Source organism: Oryctolagus cuniculus, chromosome 4, assembly GCF_051225735.1.
Source record: "Oryctolagus cuniculus isolate XC-2025 breed Fujian yellow rabbit chromosome 4, ASM5122573v1, whole genome shotgun sequence".
Classification (NCBI taxonomy): domain Eukaryota; kingdom Metazoa; phylum Chordata; class Mammalia; order Lagomorpha; family Leporidae; genus Oryctolagus; species Oryctolagus cuniculus.
Genome location: NC_142870.1, coordinates 67454359 through 67480547, shown reverse-complemented (window position 1 = coordinate 67480547; position 26189 = coordinate 67454359). Strand labels below are relative to the sequence as shown.

General features: G+C 42.0%; 2 protein-coding genes across 5 annotated transcripts in view; one reads left to right on the top strand and one right to left on the bottom strand.

Moving 5' to 3' along the window:
- Window positions 1–26189, bottom strand: part of CD96 (CD96 molecule) — a 106563-nt gene that overhangs the window by 60362 nt on the left and 20012 nt on the right. For all 4 annotated transcript variants that reach the window (XM_051859365.3, XM_051859366.3, XM_051859368.3 and 1 more), the window contains 3 exons: window positions 15847–16051; window positions 11929–11984; window positions 592–682 (listed from right to left, as the gene is read on the bottom strand). In XM_051859365.3, coding sequence (XP_051715325.3) covers window positions 592–682; window positions 11929–11984; window positions 15847–16051 — 352 coding nt within the window. The remainder of the gene's footprint in view (window positions 1–591; window positions 683–11928; window positions 11985–15846; window positions 16052–26189) is intronic.
- On the top strand, window positions 5589–7004 carry ZBED2 (zinc finger BED-type containing 2). The gene is made up of 2 exons (XM_089330370.1): window positions 5589–5614; window positions 6177–7004. The coding sequence occupies exons 1-2, from the start codon at window positions 5589–5591 to the stop codon at window positions 6850–6852; spliced, it is 702 nt and encodes a 233-aa protein (XP_089186496.1). The 3' UTR covers window positions 6853–7004.

Genomic DNA, 26189 nt, shown 5'->3' with positions numbered 1-26189 from the left:
ATATTACAAAGTCCTAGAATTTATAAATAAGTGTATGTTGAATTAACTTTTTTGTTATCATTTAGGAAATGTCTGAAAATTTTTAAAAAATTTATTTGAGAGAGAGAGAGAGAGGAGAGAGTGAGTGAGCACACCCATCCACTGTTTCATTCCCTAAATTTCCAGGACAGCCCAGGAGCAGGGAATTCAGTCCAGGCAGGAGGCAGGAACCCAGGTGCTTGAGCATTTACCAATAGGCTGTGTTAGCAGAAGCTGGTGTCAGAACCCAAGCCAGAGCTGGGGCTAGGTATTAAATCCATATTACTCAAGTACTCTCTTAACCATTGGACCAAAATCCCTCTCCCAAATACCTGCTTTTACAATGAAATGAAAGTGTTGTGATGAAGTCAATTGTATTCTTTCATTCTGAGAAATTTTACCCTTACCTCCATGGAGGACCCAGATAAAGTATTAGAAAATGATATCTGGTAGGAAAGGTGACATTTTATTTGGAATGAGAAGTGTTCTTAAATGCAAAGGTCAAGCCTGGGCAATGATACTTTCTCAAGTTCGTCCTTTGTGATACCCATTTCCATTGGTTTGTTCCCTTACCTTCATTTCCATCTTGAAGAGATCTTCCATCTATAAACCATGTGAGATTTGCTTTGGGAAATACATTCTTTAGTGAGCAGGTAAATGTTCTCTGAGATAAAGGGAGACAAGAAAAGGATTATTTTCAAATTCAGAGAAATTAGTTTTCCTTACATCTCTACCACTATTCAGGAGACAAATTGACAAAAGATTATTTTCTCCACTTAAAAAATTAATATATTTATCAGAGAGAGGGAGAGAGACAGAGAGAGAGACAGGTAGAGACTCTTTCTACTGATTCATTCCACAAACACAATAGCTGAGCCTGGGCCAGGCCAAAGGCAGGGGCTGCAAATTCGATCTGGGTCTCCCAAAAGGTATTGATCTTCAGGAAGCTGAAATCAGGCAAGGAGCTTGGACTCAAAGCCTGGCACTCTGATGTGGCATACAGGCATGCCAAATGCTGCCTTAAGCTCTGCACAAACCCCCTACCCTCATTTTCTCCATTTCTAACTGGACAGCTACAAGGCAGTGCCTGCCTTCAAAAGAGTTTGTGTTTACATGTGGATTATGAATTAGATAACTCCTATAGAGATGCTTTAAATATATGGCTAGAATCCTAGATCAATTTAAGAATCTAGGACTGGGACCGGCAATGGGATGTAACTGGTTAAGCCTCCACCTGTGGCACTGGCATCCCATGTGGGCACCAGTTCAAGTCCTGTCTGCTCCACTTCTGATCCAGCTCCCTGCTGATGGTCTGGGAAAGCAGTGGAAGATGGCCCAGGTTCTTGGGCCTCTGCATCCATGTGGAAGACCTGGAGGAAGCTCCTGGCTCCTTGCTTCAGATTGATCCAGCTGTTGCAGCAGTTTGGGGAGTGAACCAGTGGATAGAAGACCTCTCTCTCTGTGTTTGTAACTCTGTCTCTCAAATGGATAAATAAAATCTTAAAAAAAGAATCTAGGGCAATACTGATATTAAAGTGTAGATCCTGAATTCTAAGAAAAGTAAAATTTTAACTCTTTGTACATCGAATAAAAGAGTACCATGGAAATGAAAGTACCAGAGGAAGGAGTTAAAGCAGGAGGAGGCCAGAGAAGAATATTCTTTTAGATTAAAAGCTGAAACTAATCCACACATGATTTGTTTCCCAAATAATGTCAAATACTATTTGCAGTATGAGTTATAGAACTATTTTATGTAAATAACTTACTTTTTGCTTATAAAAAGTTTTTCTAATTATTTTTCATTTATCATCTTAATCATATAGGAGGGGCACAGCATGACTTATTACTATGCTTTATTATTATTTGACAGATGAGAAAATCCAGGTACCAAGTGCTTAAAAGAATGAAAAGAAATTAATGGCATAATTAGGAACTGTGTCTCCTCAATCCTCTTCCAATATACTTCCTGGTAAAACACACTGTTCTGAAGTTTAAAAAGTGGGAGAACAGGTAGTTATATTAATAAAACAGAGAACTTATGCTGGGTTGGTTATATTTTATTTCTTTACCAGTGCACCAAATACTCACCCTCTAGTTACATTTTATGTCTAACACTGCATTTATTCTTTGGGGGATGATGCTTCAGCCTGGTGAAAATATCTAATAAGATTTATTGGATATTCATTATTTTATCTGAGACCCTGTAAAATTATAATCTCATTTGTAGTTATTGACTTTCTTATCCAGAGATGTATATATTTTACATATCACTGGCTCTAGTTCTTATCTCCTAAATATTTTCCACAATTGGTGACTGTACTTCATGACAAGGAATGAGAAATTAACTGAATTTGGATGCTTGGGTGTCGATCCACAACCTAGTTACTCCCAAAGTGTTTGGGCCTATAGAGATGAGAAAACAGACTCAAGGATACTGAGTAACTTTTTTTTTTCCTGATGAGATCCTACTGAGGGGCAGCTTACCATCCCTTAGTACATTGCTGTGGAAATCCCAAAAACTCAAGAAGGTCACTAAAGGAAGTTACCTATCACACTTAAGAGAGTAGGGGCAAAGACTTAGTTTTTATTACTACCACTCATTCAACACTTGTTTTATACAGATAATGGGATGCATGCATGTAACAGGGATGTGGATCAATGGAATTATGTTATGTTCTCCCTTAGAAATATTTTTACTGAGTGAAATAATTCATTTCATTTAATCTACTGATGTACCTAAGATTGATTTTTATCTTCAGTTGAAAGGATTTAGAGACATAGGAGATGAGATTTTTAAAAAATGGTGCAAAGATTTGCATTCAATCCAGTGCCTTCAACCATTCTCCTGACTCTTCCTCTCTTTTCAGATAACCCACCCAAAAATGATGATGTGGTCATACCAGCAACAAGTGGGAGTCACCTTATTTGAAAACACAACTTTATCCCTCACTGAAGGAATCTCTTATCAACTTCTAAAATGTTAAAATGATTTGACTGTTGTGGATTCTTTGGTTTCACATTTTCTAAATGATTCAGGTTTCAAATATTTGGTGCTATCTCCAGATTCTGTGTTGTAAGGTTTGCATTAGGAATATGGTTCTTGTCATAAATTTCTCCCAGTCTCTCTAAAATCGAAAAGTCATAGGCTAAAGTAATTTAACTTGAGGCCAAATGATTTTGCAAATGTCAAACATATACAGTTTTGCTGAGTCATCAGATCTGTTTTTATTTGGGAGTTTCTACTCGGCCTAAGTGAGTAAGAAGAAAATATATGACAAATCTGAAAAAGTAAGACGTAGCTACATACAAGGGTATATGTGCACACACATACATGCTTCTCATCCAAGGAGTCACCACAAGTCACACTCCCTGTGTGCTGGCTGTATGGACAGAAAATCCAAATAATTGGTTTTTATAAAATTATTTTAAGTACATATGGAATAAGTGACCAATAGCACAAAGAATTATGTAGTAAGTGAATTTATGTGTGCAGAGAGAGACAGGCATGAATTCTCCAGGTGGTCACTGTTGAGAAGTAGTGGGAAATTCTTGGAGACAAATGGATGGGAATGGGTTCCTTGGCAGAGAATTTGAGGCCCAAGTAGAAGCTGGGCATGTTTCCCTAGAAGCAGAAGGAAGGCAGTGGATGGTTGGAACATGATGAACTTGATTGGTCAGATAAAATGACCCCAAGTCAGACTCTAATGCTGATCATTTCCTTCTTCCCACAGATGAAATGCTGAAGTCAAGACCACATGTATGTTAACCCACATTAAATTTGTCTAAGCTTAAACAGTACCTTTTCCAAAAGGCTTTTCTTTATAGTTGCTTTGAAAACATTTAGCTTTTTACTCTAGAGAGGGAAATCTTCAAACAAACAAATGAACAGTTTCTCTATTTGTTTGCCAATTCTTTGTTAGTGTTTGAAATATTTTATCCTCTTTTTTTCCCATTTCAAATTTAACATCAGTCTCCACATATTTTCTTTCTTTCTTTTTTTTTTTTTTTTTTGACAGGCAGAGTGGACAGTGAGAGAGAGAGACAGAGAGAAAGGTCTTCCTTTTGCCATTGGTTCACCCTCCAATGGCCGCTGCGGCTGGCGCGCTGCTGCCGGCGCACCGCACTGATCCAATGGCAGGAGCCAGGTACTTATCCTGGTCTCCCATGGGGTGCAGGGCCCAAGCACTTGGGCCATCCTCCACTGCACTCCCTGGCCACAGCAGAGTGCTGGCCTGGAAGAGGGGCAACCGGGACAGAATCCAGTGCCCCGACCGGGACTAGAACCCGGGGTGCCGGCGCCGCAAGGCGGAGGATTAGCCTAGTGAGCCACGGCGCCGGCCTTCTGCTATGCCATTTCTATCTTTTAAACTATATTGCAAATTATTTTCTTCCATCAACACCTTCTATAAAATGTTCTTGTCTTCTCTTAGTAGGTTTTCCTTCTCATGTTTATGTATAAATAATATATATTCAACTATATAAGCATAAATAATATATATTTTGCTTAAGTGGTCATTATTCCCTCCCTTCTGAGAGTAGAGGCCGATCACATTTTAGCTTTTCCACTTGTAGTTACATAATATCATAGACAGCATTCAAAATCTGTTACACACTTTGCTGTATTTCCTTGAATTTCATGGGTTTTCTTTCACTTAATCTTTGCTTTCCTGCAAGCTCTTTGGCTTTCCTACTCATTGTATTTACAACAGTCACTGATGCCAGACCCAAAATCAAGACTCATGGTCTGAAAATGTGGTAAAATACTTGAAGCCACAGGTGTCTTGATGCATGCAGTTTCTTTCTCATATTTCAGTCTTCTCTCTCTTTAAATGTCTTTGTTTGGTTGAGAGGACAGCTAATCCAGTCACGGAGTAACAGAAATAAGGCTTGTAGGTGCTTGACATAGTGGAAAGGATGAGGAAAGAATCTGCACCTGTGTCTAAGTGTTGCAGAGAAACCCAACAGACAGAGACACACCCACTTGGAGACAAACTCTCCTGGAAGTGGGAGGATACCACAAGTGGAGGTGCCCTCCTCCGGGGGTAGGAGCCAGCTAACTTGCCAGGGTGTGAGGCAGCTCAGTCACTCTGCGCCAGAGGGCTCAGACACAAGTTCAGAGCCTTGCTTGCCTGTAAGTACTCACTTGTAACTACGGGGTAATTTTCTGTTTGGGGTTGCAAAGCTTGATGGATAAAGCTCTCACTCACTGATGAACTGATGCAGAAAGGGGAAAAAATCAGCCTTTTTTGATATGCAGCATAATTCTCCATTTATATGTTTATCTTTAAAATGGTATAAATAAGCCAAACATCTGGCATAAGCCGTTTTGGGAAGATTTCATTGGCTATTGGTTTTGCAGGTGGTTGTGCCAGGGAAGGTGGAGTGTGGTGAGCTGCTTTCTGAGGACAAAGAGGCAACATCGCGTCTGTGCAGATGTGCGGCACATCTGGCTCCTCGGTGCACGCCAGCTCCTTGCACTGAACACAGCGAGGCCTGCTGCTTGGAAGCCCAGCTTTAGAGGGGCCGCCTTAGGGACAAAGTGATCTCACGCTGAGAAGCATTCTATCCAGATGCTGGCAAGCTTGCAGCTTCTGGAGTACTTGGTGCAACCGGGAAGCTGGATTGCTTCCTATATCAGCATCCGTCTGCACTTGCTTTTCCCTACTCTGAGGAAGACCCAGTGAAGCCCAGCCCTGAGCATCTGGAGCAGCCTGAGCCCTGAGGCTCTTCCTCCTGCTTCCAAAACAAGGAGCACAAAGGCAGTGGGAGGAGGCTGGGGAGAATCCAATTTTCAGTGTTCAAAAATTCCTGTTGTGCTGGTTGATGTCAAGAGCCCTGCGTTCACTAAGGAACTTTGTAGTTGTTGGACAGGGGACGCCGTTGCTACAGAAACCAATGTGTTTTTTCTTTCTGGCATTCTTAAAGAGGGATCAGTAAGTAGCTGGAGCATGGAGGGAATGTCCTCATAGACCATTTCACAGGTGTCTGACTCGCGTCTGACTCTCCAGCGAAGCAGAAAGGAGGGAACATCACACCGAGGTGTGGCCAGCCCTTGCCATTATTGTGAATCCCCCAGAGTTAACATAGTCCCTTCCCAAATCCACCTCTAACCTGTGGCTCAATTAAAACTTTGACTCACACACAGGCATGTCCTAAAGGGAGCTGAAGAGGAGGAGACATGATGAGGCAGGAAGAGGAAGAAAAGGAGGGACCAGACTGAAGGCAAAAGGAGAATTAGAGATGAAGGAGGAGGAGGAGATCAGTGAGACGGGAGAACTGGTTGGGTCTTTTACCAGTGCCTTGCCTGCCTCAATGCCCCAAAACAGGGGGAGCCGGTTTTCTGAGGCATGGGAGTATTTTCATCTGGCCCCTGCTCGTGCTGGGCACCATCCCAACCAATATGCCACCTGCCGTCTGTGTGGCAGGCAGGTGAGCCGTGGTCCTGGGGTTAATGTGGGCACTACAGCCCTGTGGAAGCACCTGAAAAGCATGCACAGGGAAGAGCTAGAGAAGGGTGGCCATGCACAGGCAGGGCAGCGCCAGGACTCAAGGCCTCAAGGGCCTCAGCTACCCGCAGGCATTGAGGGTGACTGGGCCAGGCTCTTGCAGCAGGTGAGCACCCTGGTTCTGTGGGCAAGTCAGAGGGAAAAGGAGGTGCTTCGGAGGGAGAGGGCCGTGGAATGGCGAGAGAGGGCAGTGGAGAGGAGGGAGCGAGCCCTGGAGGAGGTGGAAAGGGCCATCCTGGCGATGAAGTGGAAGGTGAGGGCTGAGAATGAGGTGCACCACAGGGACAAAGACCCGCCTGCAGCAGCTCATCCCTTCCACTTTGTCTAAATTGGGCTGGGAGGTGGGGGATCAGTTCTGAAAACATTGACTTTAGACTCATAGCAAAGAGCCGTTTCTGATCTTGCTCAAATATAAAGCAAAGTAGCTTAGTGTGAATTTATTTTTAAGAGAAAGTGCCCAGCAGGCGTTAATCTCAGCAGATATGAATCAGCCAGAATGCTTCCCTGTGCACTTCCTAGAGCTGTGCTAACCCTTGGCCAAAATTTCAAAATGCAGTAAAGACAAATGGTGGTTTGCCTCCCTGGGCCTGTTTCACTGTGAAATGTACAAGTCCACAAGACGTGGTTAGTAAGAATGACTGGATTTATCTTGGCACTTGGTTTCAGTGAGCTGGTGGTTTCGTGGTGCAGACTGGTTGGGTAGCTACCCTGTGCCTATAGGACCTGCTCACTCAGAGACTCGAGCATGAGTAGAGCCCAGGCTTCCTGGGATGGAGGCATTGCATGCATGCTGGTTGTGATGTGAGACCTGGATAGCAAGCTTGCTCTGTAGGACCCTGCTGTGGGAAGACAAAGAAGCTTGGGACTGAGAGCTACAGACTTTCCAAACACATCTGTTGCTCCTATTACTGCACTATTGTACCATCTGCTTGGATTAAAATAGTTTCATCATGAACCCACCTGAGTCCTGTGAGTTTTTGACCAATCCTAAGCTTAAACTATTTCATGTGTAATCAGCACAAAGAAAGTTCAAGGCTTTTCAACTCATTTAGTTCAAACTTTAAGAATAGTAAATGTGGGGCGGGCATATAGCTTAGCTGGGAAGATGCTGATTAGGAAACACATATCCTATGCCAGAGTGCTGGGTTCATTTCCTAGCTCTTGCTTCTGACTCCAGCTCTCTGCTGATGCATATCGCGAGAGGCATCAGTAATGGCTCAAGTGCTTGGGTTCCTATCACCCACATCGAAGACCTGGATTGCATTCCTGACTTCTAGCCAGCCCTGGCCTTTGCAGGCATTTGGGGGAGTGAATCACCAAATGAAAGGTTCTCTTTTCTGTCTCTCTGCCACCTAAATTAAAGAAGAAAAGAACAAAGAGTATGAAAGACATACAAATATTTTAAGTTTTTAATCTAATTTCATAAGAAGATCTGTTAGGGAAGAAGGAGCTGGTGAGAAAGTGATGAACAAAACTCAGCAAGGAAAAGGAAGCAAGAAGATGAGGTTACGTAAGGAGAGAACAGAGGCAGAAAGTAAACAAGGTAGAAATAGAGATAGAGAAGATGTGTGAGGATGAGGGGAAGACTGTGCTGTAGGAACACGCACCATGGAAAGAGAGATTGACCATGATTATCTGCATGAGTGAAGGGCAGAGCATGGTTTCTTAGATCCTGAGGTCAGTTTTAATGAGTTCACTTGGATTTGTTTTGTATGCACAGACCAGTCATTCATTTGAGCAGTAGGCTTTAGATTTTACTTTTGCCTCGAAGTGCTAACTGCTTGCCAATCCATTGTTCTCTGCTTTTTTTTTTTTTTTAAACTATTCATCTTTAAATGTTCAGGGATGCTTTCAGAAAAGGGAGTCTAACAGTCCAAAGGGAGAGGAATTTTTTCTGGGTCACTAAGGCGATGCCTAAAATGTCAAGGAATGGAGTACAAACCAGCTGGAAATGACTGTGGCCTTTGCATTGGTGCTGTCTTTTATTTCTGGAGCTGCCTCCAGAATCTTTTCTGCTTTAGCTGAGTTGGGGGTGGGGGTGTGTGGAGAGAGAGCTAGGGAGGACAGGAGGAGGTAAAAACATTATGCCGTTATCTCAAGGTTTACTCATGTACCTTATGGGTGCCCACCTCCAGCAAAGCTGACACCATCCTGACATAAGTACAGCATCCTGCTCCTTCATCCCTCACCTATGTGTCTCTCTCTTATGGCTTCTTTTAGAAATCTGACTGCTAAAGTTTTAACTCCCCTTGTTGTTTCCCTGCAGGGATGTGGTGGCCTTTAGTTCCCTCTCCATCTGTGGTGAAAATCCAGGTACTCATCAGTGCAAACCAGAACCAAATAAATACACAAAGAACCGAATTTTGCAAAAAGCTACCAGAGCTTTGTTGCCAAATTCTGATGTTATCCACAGTGTGATTTTTAAGATGATAGTATCTGTGTTACATGATTCCTATTGTTACAGACTCTCTTCTTTTTTATGTATCTTAACCACAAATCAACTCAGTTTCCATGTTTCATACTAGGTAGTTTTCTTTAGATTTTTTGGTTCTTTTTTCTTTAGATTTTTTTTTGTCAAATATAATGAAGGAATAAATAAACATTCATGGAGATAATCAGGTTCTAGCATAAACCACAGGAGTAAGAGATATGTAAGAGGCTTGTGAAAAGACTAAACTGTTGAATAAACCTCGAAGTTTCCATGCATCTCTCTTGAGCCACCCTCTGTTGTATCATTAGCTCTGGATTGAGGTATTTGACTCAGCGTCCTTTGCTCTAATGCAATAATCTGCTACCTAGAGGGACCCTAATGCTGTGTTCCAAGACTCCCTGCCCATCTCAGCTGCAGGAGTGAGAATGACTGCTGTGTTGGAGCCCTGGTGAAGTCTTGCTCTCAGGAATGCACACAAACATGACGTGGCACTCTCTTTGGATGGCTCTGGCATGTCTGAGTCTGAAAGGCATCAATGTTAGAATAAACTGTTTTCCAGAAAATTCTAAGTCAGCCATATTCAAGGACTAGAATAGTCATAAACTTTATAAGTTTAATAAGACAGAAAGCTCAAAACTGACCAAGTTCCCAGTCCAATGAAGGCTGCTAGTGCAGCGAATTTATAGCACAGAGGAAACAGGGGGGCAGTGGGCATTGCTGGACATTTGCAGTTGCCAGGTGGTGAGTACTTTGCATATATCTTATTTGATTCTCACCTAACTCCAGTGAGGTTGAAATCCTTGTCCCCATTCAAAATGTGGAAGTTTAGGAACTGAAGTCTCAGGTGCTTGAGTTAATAAGCAAAGGAAGAGAATTCAAAGCTAGTTCCAACAGAATCCACAGTCTTCTCGGGTTTTTTCATTATCACACACTGTCTCCAGAGTCAGTGACATAGGAGATTTATGAATGTGTGTGCAGAGGAAGCAAGAGGTGAAAGAGTGTGGGTGAATGACAAATAGGGGGAAGGAAGAAATATTTCTGGGATGGCTACTGTGTATCAGGGACTCCAGTACTATGCACACATTTTAATTGTAAAAATTCTGTGAAATATTGGTTATGATCCTAGCTTTAGAGATGAGCTAGCTGAGGCTGGTGGACATTAACCACTTGATGAGGACCTGTAATTAGCAAGGTGAAGTTAGGACATGCCACTGGTGCCCTCTGATCCTGAAGCGGGATGTCCTTTTGTCACAGCCTCCTGCCTGGATAGCAGTGTGATAAACATACATCCCAGCTCTCCCTTCATTAGAGACCCTCATCTGTAAAACAACAGATGTCCTACCTATTTCAGAGGCTTATTGGCAATGCCATGAGATAAAACTAAAGAGCTTTGAAGAGTCAGTAAATAATTAAAAATAAAGTAGGGATTACAAGGCTATTAGAGTGCAGAGAAAAACTAGCATTTGGCAACATCTTAAAAGACCCGTAGACAAGTCATGTCCTGTAGCTGGTTTTGTAGGTTTGGAGACAGATTGTTCACTAATTCTCCAGGAAGGAAATTTCTCTGATTTTCATAGTTGGTACTTAGGTTAGTACAGATAGAGAAAGGGAAATTTGATGGCACATGAAGCAAAGTGTTTTATAAAATGGTGATTCTTTGATCTAATATATATTTCTATATCTGGATGGAGCCCATCTTACCTATAAACATTGGCACTGAGAATCTGCAAGTGATTCTTTTAAGAATGAAAACACTGGCAAAGACCAATAATCATTGGATTATTTGTTGTATTTAAACAATTGAAGCCCACTAATAAACTTAATAACCCAATTGTATTAAAATGAAAATGATTAAATGTTTCTTATATATACAGTGTCTATTTAAGAGACTGATCGATGAAATTGGCAGGACACAAACACATGGATAATGCATATATAGAGTTATCCAAAATCATCCCACAGATCTGCGCTATGATTTGTGTGTAGCTGTCAAATTATATGTCTGATTTTCAGTGGGACCTGAAATCATAGGTTGTTTTATGTTCTTGAGGGTGAAATAAAGCTAAAATAAAATTGTCTCCTATCCCATGTAAAAAGATATGCTTTGAGAATTAATGAGAAAAATTTTATGTGTGGTTCTAAAAAGCTTGGGTGAAGTCAGAAGGCCCCCAGACAGCTGATTAAAACAGATAACAGTAATAACAACAATGTAATAACGATGGAAACAATGATATTTAATTGAATACTTAATACATGTCATACACCGTACTAAGAACTTTAATACTTCCATTCTTAGAATGAACAATAATGGACGGCTAATATTACCCCCTCACATAGAAAAACCAACTGCAACAATGTGAAATAATTTCCCCAAGGCCAAGCCAACAAGAAGAGGAGCCGAGAGTGGGTCCGGACCCCAGTGACTGGCGGCTGGGAACCACCCCTAAGAAGCTGAAGTCAGAAGACCTAGTCTTCTCTCCTTTTTTTCTTATCTTTCCTCCTGCTGCCAAAAAAATAGCCAATGTTCTGCAGGAGCATGAGAGGGCGCATTTTCCCTTGTCACTGAGAAACAAAAACAATGGGAGAACTGCTACAAGAAATGGATTAGAGCAAAAACTTTAGTTCTACACAAAGAACTCACACTGTTTTCTGCCCTACTTTTCTCTCAGTATCCATCTCAATTTTTATTAAAAATGAGTTTAAACAATTGGGACTGCCTTTTTTTTTTTTTTTTTTTTTTTTTTTTTTTGCAGAAATTTAAGAACTAAGTAGGCAGATCTCCAATTCTGAGAGCCTAAATTTGAAAGTAACGATTCCCATTGGGTTTCCAGAATCAGTTCATCTTCCCTTCATCCCCATCAGTAGTCTTTTGTCCAGGGACCAAGGAGGAAGGCCTTTTAAGGGGACATTCCTGGCAACTATGCAGCAACACATATAACACCATAGATTTCCAAAGGATTTAAAGTTACTTACCTCTCCCAAAAAGCCCATGGAGTTATTTTCCGTGATCATGGGGGTTTCTGGCTTAGCTTTAAGGCAAATAAAACACAGTTAGTAGCACTTAACACCACCCAACCTTGCCTTTAGTGTGTACATCTATACATGTGTGTAAAAGAGTTATCATTCATCAAATATTTGTTATTAAATGCCCAGATGTGCCTGGCAGTATACTAGATACCAAGGAAATAAAAGTAAACAAATCATATTCACTGTCCTCAAAGAAATTTACATTGTCGTGCAAAGAACAGATTAACAACTATAAGTTATAATACACTGAGACAGGTACAATAATTGAGGACACGTGGGCTGAAGAAAGCTTTTAAGAAAAGTCTCTACCTCAACTCAGAGGATAAAGGAGGTTTTTGGAAAGTGGATGCATAGCTGCTCCCTGAGTGATGATCAGTGCTGAATCAAGTGGAATTGGGGATGTGGAAGGGTGGAGGGGCAGGTGGCAGGGAGAGAGAAGCTAGGCGTGCTGTACATGTTCAAAGGCTTTATAACTATGCCATTGTTTTCAGGACCCTGGAGGGGACCAGAGCAATACTCGTTACTTGTTTGATTGTTTGGCACTAGAAAATATCAGGGCTATTTCAGTGACGCTGTTTTCCTGCTAGATTGTAAATGCCTCAAAGCCGGAGTATTTGATCCAGCTTCACATTTCCAGCAGTGCTCCACACAAACTAGACATTGAGTCCACTGAAACCAAGTGGCTTCATGAATTTCCTGAGTATGGCAGACCAGGTCTTCCAGGAACCCACGGAAGGCACGGTTACAGCCCCTGTGCCAGGGGCCGGTGTTGCGGTGCAAGGGCAGCCTATTGCAGAGTGCAGCTTTGAGTCCTGGCTACCCTGCTTGTGATCAAGCATCCCTGCTAAGGTGTCTGGGAATGCAGCAGAAGATGGTTCGAGTACTTGGGCCCCTCACATTGGAGAATCAGTGAATGGAAGATCTTTATCTCCCTCTCTTTTACCCTGCTTTTCAAATGAATAAATAAATAAGTAAATAAATAAATAATCTTAAAAAAATGACCCTTATCCCACATGCTGTCAGTGCCTATTACATCCTCTACACACAGAAGGCCTAAGGATTTACTCAGTTCAAAAGTGGGGAAAGCTGGGAGACCCTGGGAATTAATGGTGCTGGTAGATGGGGACTGGGTGGATGAATACCCTGGCTTCCTGGCCCTTCATTTGGTACGACTCTGACCTATGTTCTCTCCCTGGTAAGACTGAGCTCTAAGCCCACAGTGCTAATGATTTACTTTCCCTCCTTGGCTCACTGTTCCATTCCTCTCCTCAGGTTTCACAGGATGATCTCTCAAATAAAGTCATTTACTCAAATCCTTATCTCAGTATTTTCTTTCAGTGTAACTCAAACTAAGATGCAACCCTGACACACTAAGAGGATAAGGAATATATTGACCTTCTACTTAGCAGATACTCATAGAAAGAAGGATCTCAGAGAATGAAAATTGAGAGAAATCCCAGAAGTGACACACACAGATCCCCTGTGTGCCTCTGAACAATCAGAACTAGAGCTTGAGAGAGGAAGAGAGCAAATTGGGATGGAAAAGTGGCTCCCTGGCTCAGAGAGTGAAGTCAAAGGAGACCAGTAAGGGAGATGCGGGAAGTGGCCTTGGCGCTTGGGTCACCTCTGGTGGAAGATGAAGAACTGGGCAAGGAAGAACATTTAGGAATAAGAAGCTGCTTTAGGGCAGATGGAATGGGTCTGTGATACATCTGGGCATTTATTGCAAAGCTTCTACATGTTGTTTTTGGCTGTTTCTGTATGAGGAATAATAACGGTATGCCAAGTGAGACTTATAAATTATGCATTGGACCCTTGTGCCAGGGCCAATATAAGACATACCTGGGATGACACCCATGAATAGGCTAAAGACTGAATAAGACTATGTCCAGACTCAACCCACCCAGTCCATGTATTAAGTGGGAAAGCCAGGAAGCAAGAAAAATTTAATTCTATGACTAAGCAGGCATATACTCTTATTTTTAAGCAGCTACTGAAAGGATTTCAAAGAAGTAAGAGAAATGCAGAGTCAGATGGGGTGATAAAAGTGAGATGTAAGTGAGTGAAAAATATCCAAGGCCACGATGAAGGTATTTTAATTTAACAAACAGGCAGAGGACACGGTTTAAATGTTGACAAGGCAATTAGATAATATTATGGCACAAGAAATGCTGGTTAAATTGGGACACAGCTTGCCTAATGTAAAATTGATATTTCTTTCCACATCCTGGATGGCTGCCTTTGTTGGTTTGCCAATAATCAGGCCATATGAGGCAGTTTCATGTTTGCGCTAAGACAGTCACACCCTGCTCGGTGAACAAATGGTGATGATGGTGAAGGAGATGAAAACAGCCTACTCCCAACTCTTCACAGGACACCTTTGAGTCTCCATAAGTAACCTGGTCCTGGCGGCAGAGAGGCAGGTGGTGTGTGTGTGATTAAAACCCAGCCCATCCCTGAGGAGACATGGAGAGAGTCAGGGTGAAAGGAGAGGGGGGAAGAGAGAGGGAGAGAGATTAAGTGCCAGGGATGGGGGGAGAGCCATAGGGGAAAGTTAAAAGCATGAGACTTGGAACTAAATAAATTCTGGCTGTAGCCACTCTCATCTTTGCAAATGCTTGGTGATTTTTTCATTTTTTGACCTCCCATAATAATGCAATAAGATTCTAAATAAAAACATATTTTGTTTGTTCTGTCATTCAGAGACCTGGGGAAAAATCTAACACTTTGTACCCTTAGGTTTTATGAAGTTATTTTCTCTTTGTTTATCTCATTTTCAGAAACAATTCACTGCCCATCCACATCACTGCCTTTGTCTTTGTCTTCCTTTAAACATAACTCTTATATAAATGCTGGTCTTGTTTACACACACACACACACACACACAGAGAGATTCATAGCCAGAGGCATCTGTTCACTAATATTTCCTTGCACTCAGGCAAAATAGAATGTCCATATTTTCACCCTGAATTTGCACCCTCCAGAGGCTCTGCGTTTTGAATGAAGCCTTAGTGGACTCCACAGCTCAGCTCTGTACCACAGAGAAAGTGGGGTTGGAGAGCCATCCCTGTGGGCTCCTTTGCTGGGAGGCTGGACTTCTCCCATCCCAGCTGTCTCGGCAGGAAGGAGGCGAGCTCCTCCAGAGTTTCTCTGGGGCTGTGTTTATCACCTTCCGTTCTTACACTGGCCTTATTCAACCTTGCCTAATGAAGATAATTAGACAATGAGGCAATTTGATTTTGGCAGTTATAGCTAAGGTTATTTCTAGTGTTCTCAGGGAACATTAAATTTTTAAACAAAGTAGTCATCACTAGGAAACTGATCTATGTATGATTTGTGTATGATTTTATTCTATTAACTGAATCATTATCCTGTAGATTCCTACCTTCTCCCCACCCCTAATAAGATTGACAAATATCAAAGAAAACAGAATTCCAGAGTATTTTCTGTCTAAGAGTTAAAAAAAAATAGAAAAATAGAAAGGCAGAGAGAGAGGGAGAGAGAGAGAGATCAGTTGCTTCATTTTCCAAATGCCGGTAAGGACCAGAGCTTTGCTAAGTTGAAGCTGGGAGCCAGGAACTCATGTTGGGTCTCTCACAGGGATGGCAGGGTCCCAACTACTTGAGCCATCACTTGCTGTCTCTCGGGGTTGCATTAGCAGAAATTTCGAATGTGGAATTGAGCTGGGGTTCAAATCCAGGTACTCCAATATGGGATGCAAGCATCTTAACCCCTGGCCTGATTTCTTGAATATTTGCCCTTCATTGGTTGCTCTCCAGCGTAAAAGGGGCCTTCCTTTCTGGAGAGGGCAAAGCAAGAAAAATTGCAAGGAGAGCAGGGAGTTCATAGAGTAACAACCCTTACCAAAAACCTTGATTGTGGTCGAGCTCCTCAATATTTCGCCATATCTTCCTTTAACACAGCAAGAGAACTTCAGGCCATCATCTTGGATTTGGACTGGAGAGAGGTGGAGTCCATGGTGTGAGTCTATCTTGACTCTGTCTTTAAATATCACGGATTTGTTGATGTGTTTTTGGGAGGCAAGTGTTTCCTGAGTCCCGTTAACCTCCTGATGAGAAAAAAGAGTCCCAGGTTATGAAGCATTTGACTGTGCCAGCTCTAGACTAGGTGTTTCACAAGCACAGGTGCATTTATTTCTGGTAAAATAGGGTGAATGAAGAATTAGAAATAATAAGTATTAAGTATGTTACCAGAAAATAGTTACCCTTGATTTTCCATAAAAACACTGCCACCGCATACGAACAGGGAAAGGAGCTGTCTGCCCTTCCGACTAGACTTTGCCCCTCAAGACTCCCGTAAGCTCCATATCTACAGTGGAGTTTGGGGGTAGAGTGGGGAAGGCTAACGGTGGATCCCAGTTTTCATATGTGAGTGTCCGACATCTTCATGCTAAGACTCTTCCCAGAGTCTCTTTAGACAAGGTCTCCTTTTCACTCCCTGCAGCCTTGGGAGTACGATGAGGTAAAGAGGCACAATGTATGCAAAATTCAAAGAAGCAAGCACTTGCCCTTGGGCTCTTGCCAGTGATAGTCAGCACCTGAGAGTGAGGGCCTCCTTCATCGTGCCCTACACAATGCCTCGCCTCTTTACCTCACCCTAATTATGGTCCTAGCACTTCTGGCCTTGTTTCTGTGTTTGCACGGACTTCAAAGAGGACACCTGAAGAGCAGGACATAAATTATGGAGATAAGATTTATTTTTAACTCTTGATTCCTCTATTCCACACCATTTCTTGGGTCTGTGAAGCAAAGTCCCTCTTACTGTTGCAATATGCATAATGTCCATGGACAAACTTGCTGGGCTGTCACAGTGCTGGTCATGTCGGTGAATGTGTTGACCAAGAAAACAACCAGGGGAGGATTCTTGGGGCACACACAGGTTTTAAGTCTCGCACCTCTTTAGTGTAACTCATTGTTCTCAGTGAGTTGCTTGCAGAATGCTCTGCTGCACACACTCCTCCTCCAGTGACTCTAACTCAACTGCTCTTTATATTGAAATGTCTGCAGGAGAGCCCAGGCTGATAAACACTGAACATCTGAATTGTTGTGCGCAAATGTCAGTGACAATAGAGGGAATGAAAAGAGAGGAGGGTCAATGGGAATGCATTTGATGGGGACAAAGTCACAAAATAATGAAAGCAAAACATCTGGGACTCAGAGTCCCTGAAAGACAGACTCAAGGTAGAAGAAAAGGAAAGAGGATAAATATGTGAATTCAAGGATAGCCAGAAACACAAAAACAGACTTCTTAAATAGTTTAACTGTATAGATAGTTCCAGAAAATACTTAGTAACACCTCCGTAAGATACAGTTCTATAACTGCTTCTCTGTAGGATCTGAATCACCTGTACACGCGGACAGCGCTGTGGGATGCATGCGAAGAATCATACTCTGCTCAAGTCTCAGCCCTGTGACAACGTAAGGATCTTTATACCTTCTAAAAGAAGGACTTAAGAGCCTGTGCTGTTGTCTTCCTGGTAAAGGAGTAAAATCAAAGGGAGAAAGATTGTCTTCCCTAGACAAGGGCTCCCCCAGGACCCCTGAGGGTTGAGTGGTGCCAGCAGAAAGCGGTGAATGCATTTCTCACAGCAAGAAGGACCTGGAGGCCGTATTTTAGGAAGTAGTCTCCCCCTGCAGGTCCTTCAGCACAACACCATGCACTTGACATTCTCCTGCTCTCTGCAAGGGGACAATTTTTGGAGGCTTTTGGAGGTCAAAATGTACCTTGTCATTTAGTAAATGGCTTGTCATTTGGGCCACTTCCATCTGTCACTTTGTTGTGGGAAGAAGGGCAATCCCAGGCAGAGGTTTGAGGCTGGTGAAACAAACTACCTTTACTTTGTTAGGTAGCAGGAAGGGACTGGCTCAAAGGTTTAATCGCTAGAGAAAAGATCATACCACCCCTACCCCTACTCCCCTTTCCAAACTTATTCAAAGGTTTTTGTTTTTATTTTACTTTCTCTGGACAGTTGCCCATGGCAGAGAGAGGAGGTTGTTTTCTCATCAAGAAAGATAGGATGCAGCTACAAATAGGACCTCGTAACCCACAACATAAGGAGATTTTGAGAGCCTACAGTCCATGGTGTAGATATAGATATTTATAGATATAAAGGGAGCCATGGCAAAAACTCGCACATGAGGGGCTGCCTTCACAGAGCAAATGGGAAGAGAGAAGGAACAAACTCTCACAGGTAAACAAACAGTGAAATGCCTAGAAATATCTAGAAGCTGGAGAGGGAGAAATAATACTAATATTACGCTATGATCACTGCTAAAATTTTATGTTATAGCTTAAATTTGTTTAGCACCTACTATATTCTAGGCACTGTACAAAGTTACTCCTTACAACAGTGGGGAATAAACTAAAGTAATGTTAAGTAACTTACTCAAAGGTCACATGAAATAAGTTTAAGTGACAATATTAAAAAACAAGGATGCTCATAACCAGGGACAAATAAGCATCAGAGACTACATGTGCTAATAAAACCAAGTCATTAAAAACAATAAAATAAAGCAGCTTTCTGAGTCTGTAGTACAAAACAATTAAAAGAAAATTCAGGGGCTGGTGCAGTGGCTCACTCGGTTAATCCTACGCCTCTGGCACCGGCATCCCATACGGGCGCCGGGTTCTAGTCCAGGTTGCTCCTCTTCCAGTCCAGCTCTCTGCTGTGGCCCGGGAGGGCAGTGGAGGATGGCCCAGGTGTTTGGGCCCCTGCACCCGCATGGGAGACCAGGAGGAAGCACCTGGCTCCTGGCTTCGGATCAGTGCGGCGCCAGCCATAGCGGCCATTTGGGGAGTGAACCAACGGAAGAAAGACCTTTCTCTCTGTCTCTCACTGTCTATAACTCTACCTGTCAAATAAATAAAAAAAAAAAAAGAAAATTCAGAAATCCAGAAGTCTTTATGTAAGTTGCAGATTACAGGGTTTGGGTAGTTTGCTGGTTGAAAGTGGTCTTTTTATGATATATTGACCCGTTTGACGACAAGGGCCATGGAGCATCCTTCAACTTCTACCTGATTATAATGATCTTCGTAACCAGTCTGCTGGAAACAGACATATAGAGCCTTTACTTCTACTCATTTTTAATAAGTATTTAAAACTTTGTGCAACATTCAAGGTACCATCTTGGAAGCAGAGAGATTAAGTCTGCTGGCCCCTGGATTTAAAATTTCTCAACTCCCAGAACTATGACAGGATAAATTTCTGTGCTTTATAATCACTCTCAAGCATTCTGGGCACAAAACGGACTAAGACAGTGATAAAACCATGCATTGCTCAATCTGGTTTCCCACTACTTTCAATCCTGGTGTATATCTGTCTTTGGGTGTCATGATGGCTATGAAGACCCCAGAATCCTATGCTAACTGCAAAATACTGTTATATATAAATATAGCAAGATCTCAAAATAAAGAAAAACTTGCTCTTATACAACATTTTGATATTTTGTTTATGTTGGGTTTTCCCTAAAATTTTCAAAAACAATATTTTATTAAAATATCCAAGTTGGGGGCTGGAATTGTGGCATAGTGGGTAGGACTACCACCTATGACTCTGGCATCCCATGTATGCACAAATTTGTGACCCAGCTGCTCCACTTCTGATCCAGCTTGTCTCTGGTGGCCTGGGAACAGCAGCAGATGATGGCTCAAGTGCTGGGGGCCCTGCACCTCTGTGGTAGACCCAGAAGAAGCACCTGGCTCCTGGCTTTGGCCTAGCCTAGTGCTAGCAATTGTGGTCATCTAGGGAATAAAACAGCAGATGGAAGACCTCTCTCTCTCTCTCTCTCTGTGTAGCTCTGACTTTCAAATAAGTAAATAAATCTCAAAATTTAAACTTATATAGACACACGTGACTAATGGCTACTGAATTGGACAATACAGTATTTGTAAAAAAAAATCCACATTGCTCACTAAATTTGTTTTGGTCCTCCCTTAAATTTTTCTGTCAAGGTTGAGGATCTTATTGACCTTACCTAATCCTAATCCTTAGGTCATACAGCTACTAAGTAGTAATAATAATAATAATTTTCCTCTAGAAGTCATACCATTAATGACTTTCCTGTAAATGAGTACAGCCTTGCAAAATAGTAGAAGGAAACAGCCTTGGCCTTTTCTGCTTACAATCTACTTGAGGAAAACAAATTCAGAAGGAAAACAAAACCAAATACAAAAATCAGGAGGTACAGAAGACAAGCAAATGCATAATTCACAATTATATTTATATAGCAGTTTGATAAAATAATTAATATGATGTAGGCTGAGCGAGGCACAATGATCATGGAAAGCTGATGTTCTATGCTCCTTAAAGACATGAAGATCCCCAAATCCTTTACTGAGGCTAATTTTGTACTAGAATCAGAATTTCAATACAGAAGAGTGAGATTGGTACTACTTGGTGACTTGGCGCCAGCTCCATGTTAGAGCTTCCTGTGTTGACCACAGCACATGGCAGGCTGTGAGTGCACATATTTCATTAGATAACTGCTGTTAACTGTATTAATTGCTACCTCTTAATCTATACACTACTTCCTATCTTCATGCTCCCTTCATTTAGTCTCTAGCCAGCTGGTGCTGTCAAAGCCAGCTGCTTGCAAGGCTTCCCATGTCCATTTCCTAGAGCACTAGCCCTAATGCAATATTTTTCTAATCATTGTTATTAGCTGCCAACACTTGGTAGTTTGGCTAGCACTTAATTTCTTATTTTGATGAAGACAGGATCAGCTGCCACCAGATAAGAGATTACAGTTTTGCTTTCTAAATAATGAGACTGCTCATAAGCATTGGAAACCAACATTGAATACAAATTTTAGTCCCCTTTTGCTTTTTAATTGTGTAATAGCACAAATATTAAAGAAGAATATATTAAGAAGATACATTTATAGATAAGCATTTAAAAATATGCAAGTAGTAGGACTTAGTTATGTGCCACTAACACGGAAGATATTTAAGTAGTAGTAATTAGTTATTTGCCACTAACATTGAACTATTGGAACTACAATATCCCTATCATTCTATTCATGATTTAAAGAAAAAAATAATGAATTTCTTTTTTTCCACTGCCTTCGGGACAGACAGTCCCTCAACACTGCCCCCAGTCCACACCACTGGCTTGTACTGATGGGTTTTAGTGCCATGGTGCAGTTCACTCCTGTCTTTTGCAATCCAAAACGCACTTTAATGATCCCAACATAACCTTTCCTAATAAGCTTTCCTAAACCTAGCTAGTCAGAATAACATTATTTTCCTTCAATGCTAACATTTTTCACATTTTAATTAAAGGCTTATGTCACGGTAGTAAATATGTCCTGGAGGATCTGAATCCTTGCAGGATCTAGCATTCGAAACAGATTCACACATGTTACCGGATGGAATTGAAATTCAGACCATGAGGAATCAAAACAGATTATTATAATGTATTTTGGAAGCTCCCAATGGAAGCATGCAGAATATCTCTGATGACTTCAGACATGCAATGGGGAAACTATCACTTGGTCTTTATCTGCCAACTGCATCTCATCTAAACATGCATATTCTGTGATTTCTTACACATCACCACACTATTCACACAGTTCTTCAGTTTCCACAGAAGGGTTACATCTTTTGTTTACTTAGTGAGCTCTCTTGCCAGATAAATGTGACATACACTGCCTATTTCTATCTACTTCAGTGTAGTCACAATCATGCAGTGTATCTTTTTCAGACAAAGGATCCATTTCCTTAACATTTTAGAATAACATGGAATCAGGTACACACAAATTTTTTTTCCAGATACTGAGACTCTCAGTAGAGCTTTTATGTGAGCTTCATAGTTGAGTAAAGATTCAGTTTTGAATTATATTTCATACTACTACATATATATGAAGACACAGCTATTGTCTCCAGTGACCAAGGTACGTTTGTAAAATTGTTTTCAGGATTCAGTGAAGCATTTGGGGTTGGAGGCTTTTGCAGCTTCCCGAAGTTATTGAGCTTAGTACAGCAGGCTTCTGCCCTCCTAGACTCATCTCCATCATCGTGGCTTTTTACACTTGATCTTAGCCAAAAGGCCGAGAAGCGATTCATCTTGGCTTTTTAATCTTCTTCTTTAGTCCACATTATATTATTTGTAGGAACAATCAACTTATCATTATGATTATTATTGTCTTTATAACCAGAAATTGAAGATGTAATATATGAATTACAAGAGCTATTTATGTCCTCGGCAGACATGCAAAAGTTACAACAAGAAGATCTGCAATTTTTTCTGTAATAAGATGACAGTAGATAGTTTCCCATCAGACTTGCTAAATCCCAGAGCCATCAAAAGTGTTGAGCACAGAGGTAAATCAAAGGAGCAAATAGATTTTGACATTTGAAAAGCAAATGCACAGTAGGAATTTAATCAACACAGTTGCCAACAAAATGTTCCCTTTGAAGAGAACTTTCTTTCAAAACAACTCCTCAAGTTGTCCGTATCATGATGCATTCTTCTCTTTTTAAAAAAAAAAAAAAAGATTTATTTTATTTAAAGTCAGAGTTACAGAGTGAAGTAGAGACAGAGAGAGAGGTCTTCCATCTGCTGGTTCACTCCCCAGATAGCCACAATGGCCGGAGCTACGCCAATCCAAAGCCAGAGCCGGGAGCTTCTTCCGGGTTTCCCACGTGTATGCAGGAGCCCAAGGACTTGGCCCGTTCTCTGCTGCTTTCCCAGGCCATAGCAGAGAGCTGGATCAGAAGAGGAGCAGCCAGGACCAGAAATGGCACCCATATGGAACGCTGGCATTTCAGGCCAGGGCTTTAAACCACTGCGCCACAGCGTTGGCCCCTCATGATGCATTCTTAGAATGACAGCAGAGCTTGAGTTTCTAGTAGGTGATAAGGTCACCCTCTCACTGTGTGACATTCTGTGTACTATGGATCTCATTTATCCTAAATTTCCTGGCTGCACTTTATGATGCACACTTCTTAGTTTCTTTGAAGGAAACTACTACACAAATGCCTTCTCAATTATCTAGCATTTAATACTTAGTAATCCACCGCTCATTAACAAATGAAACAGCATGTATTTAACAATCACTAATGAAATGTAAGGACAATGAATAGGACTGTGAGAAAGGTGGCATATTGAATAAATCCATTACTTGCTAATCAAGTGTTTATTGTCTATGTCCTAAATACTTTGTGTGCTAGATGCTGGGGAGTTCGAAGTGAGTGATGGAGTTTGTTTTTTATGTTTGTCACATAAAAGACTTAGGCTGTGATGGAACAAAGACACAGCCTCGGCCGTTCTTGCTTATCGCCCAAAAGATAGATAAACATTGGAATGTATTCCTTGCCCTTGAATCTCAATAGGATCTCACATCGTATTGCCTTTACATCCCACCCCCGCATCCTTCGCAGGTGCTGGAGGCTCTGCACAGCCAGCTGAGACAGCAGTTCCAGTAATTCACCTCCACCTGCTGCCTCCTGCTTCCTTCCCCATCCCTAGCCTTCCTAATATAAAAAAAGGCCCAGCCCCTGGGGTCAGGGCCTTCTGTCGCATGTTCCATCATTGTGTACACCGGCAGTTGATCATCCTCCTCCGCAAATTTATTTTCTCTGAATAAATTTGGTCTGGCTGTAGATTTACATACTGCCTCCTCTCTGTTCTGCACCTCTTTTCCTAACATTTTTCGTGCCCCATCTGAGGAGGCGCCAATCCGCACTCTTTTCCTAACAGGCTGACTGAAGTTTTACATTTACTTGGAAAAACAGATGACATATATGAAAGATAACAATACCACAGACCAATTTATTGGACAGCAAAGTTTCCATAGTAAGGCCCTATTAATTCAGTTGGCACTGATAGTGAATTTAGGATGGTTAGGATAGGAATTTTTTGCCTTCCTGGTGGAAAATACAATGTAAGCAAAGTATCAGGTGCATATCCATTTCCCTGATGTTTGACAGATTTCTGCTCTCCTTGTTAGTAAAACTGGTGCTGTCTCATCTGAGGTGCCATTTTAAACCTCAGGTGCCATTTTAGGCTCTGGCCCTGTCACCTTCTTGTACGGTAAGCTTTGGACCCAAGCCTAGCCTGGCTTACTAGAAATCAGGTGACCAAATCACCCACCAACAAGCATCAGCTCCACCCCCACCCTAAGGGGATTTGCTGCCCCACTTCCTTACCTCTGCAAAGCTGTAATAAGATCTGCTTTCCCTCACAGGCCTTCTTTCTCCTTCTATCTCTCTCTAGCCTGTTGGGTCCCTGCCCCCTTCCCCGACTATAAACTTTTCCTTTAACGCCAGGGTTTGGTGTTTGTGGTGGCCTTTCACTGGTGCTGTGACTCGGATCCAGGCTGTTCCATCGACCTTACTCTCCCCTTGGGGATGTGAGCTGCTTTGCAACCTTGGATTTCTGCCACAAAACACACCGCAAGAGCTCCTTCTTCACCACCAAACACTCTGTGATCTTCATCTACACACTCGCCCTTCAAAGTTCTGAGATAAGACAGAGTAGGCAGAAGATTCATTGCAACATTCTATGGGTGGTTGTTCTATCTGACTTTGCCCTAAAGTTCTGGTACTGGGCACCAAAACTCCTGTGGCCTCATGCCCCTCTACGGATTTTGTGTCCCAGGCAACAGCAGGTGTGGGTGACAACTCAACCCTGTTTCCCTTCTATGGGCTTTATGCCCTGGGCTCCAGTGGGTGCAGGTGACAACCCCCACCCTCTGCTCCCCTTACTCTTCTCGTTGGACTGCCATGATCTCGGGGATGCCTGCTATCAGCCAGTCCGACCCTACAGGTTGCTATGGGAGCTTCCTCATCCTGCCTTCTGTCCGATTCTCCTGTCAGTTGCCTCCTAAATAATCTTGTTCCTCTCAGATTGGTCCCAGATCTCAAATGCCATGGCCTCATCTTTCTTTGTAATCAGGCATGGCCCATGTTTGACCTTGACAACCAGTCCAAAAGGCTGCTTACCGGCACATTTGACCCTGACATTATTCACCATCTTTACTACTTCTGTGAGTGGTCAGGAGGGTGACAGGAAATTTCTTATGTTCAGGCTTTCTCCTATCTCTGGTCTAAACCTTCTATTTATACCTCGTATTCTCCAGCTCAGGTTATCTTAACTTCCAAAGCTCCCACTAAAAGGCCAAAACCACTTCTTCTACTTTAGACCCTACAGATGAGCCACCACATTAAAGCCCACTGCCAGCTCTGGCACCATCCACTCTGGCTCTAGCTCATCAGTACCTGTCCCTCCTGCCCAGGCATTCCAGGAGGCTGCAACTGTTTCTACTCCCCTTGCCTCATCTCAAGTCTCCTGCTTGCCCTTATCTCAAAACCAGTACTTGTCCATTTCTATTTCTCTTGTGCCCTTTGCTTTATCTCGAACCCAGTCCTTGTTCCAACTTTCACCCTCCCCATTCTACTGATCCAACATACTGTCCCTGCCTTACTGCTGGTTCCTCAAACCCCCAAACCCTGTCTCTTACCCCTAGTCCCTGAGTCACTTGCTCTCGTGTGGCAGCCAGAGAGCCCACCTCTCTGTTACCCCTACGGGAGGTGATGGGAGTGGAGGGCATAGTCAGAATCCATGTTCCTTCTCACTCAGTGACCTGTCACAAGTCAAACAAAAACTAGGTTTTTTGCCTCCAACTCCACTTCCTACTTTATGTTTTTATGATCCTTTCTAATACCCTCCTCCCATAGAAGCAAAGTCGATTTTGGGAACAGGTCCAACTCCATGCCAGTGAGACTCATCAAACTGACCCAGCCCATTCCATAGGTATAGCTGTGGTCCTGACCACATCTTCAGTCATCTAGGTGTAATTGTTAATGTAAATTAGGTAAAGGCAAATGATAAATGTGTCCAAATGTAAATAACGGTACTCTTAGCACCTTATATTCTATAGAAAAACTATTTGGGTTTGTTAACAAATATGTTTTCATAAACTGTCTATGAGAAATAGTTCAACATGGCTTGAATGTAACTAAAAGCTTGAATATAACTAAAAGCTTAAATCTGATGTGTTATCTTATTTAGAAATGTTGTCTTAATTTGGAAATTTTTGAAATTTTTAAACGGTTATTTCAAAATGTAAATCAAAGAAATCAACAGATGGAAAGGTCACGAGTATAGAAATGTGTTCTTGATAAGGGATGTTAAGAAGAAAAGAGTTTACTTTTTGAATAAAAAAGGACATGATGTGTAACAATTA

Bases quoted from the DNA above. Each gene is read 5' to 3' on its own strand.
- ZBED2 (XM_089330370.1), top strand. From the start codon at position 5,589: ATGCTGGCAAGCTTGCAGCTTCTGGA. The intron at 5,615-6,176 runs GTACTTGGTGCA...CATGTCCTAAAG, and splicing joins GCAAGCTTGCAGCTTCTGGA to GGAGCTGAAGAGGAGGAGAC.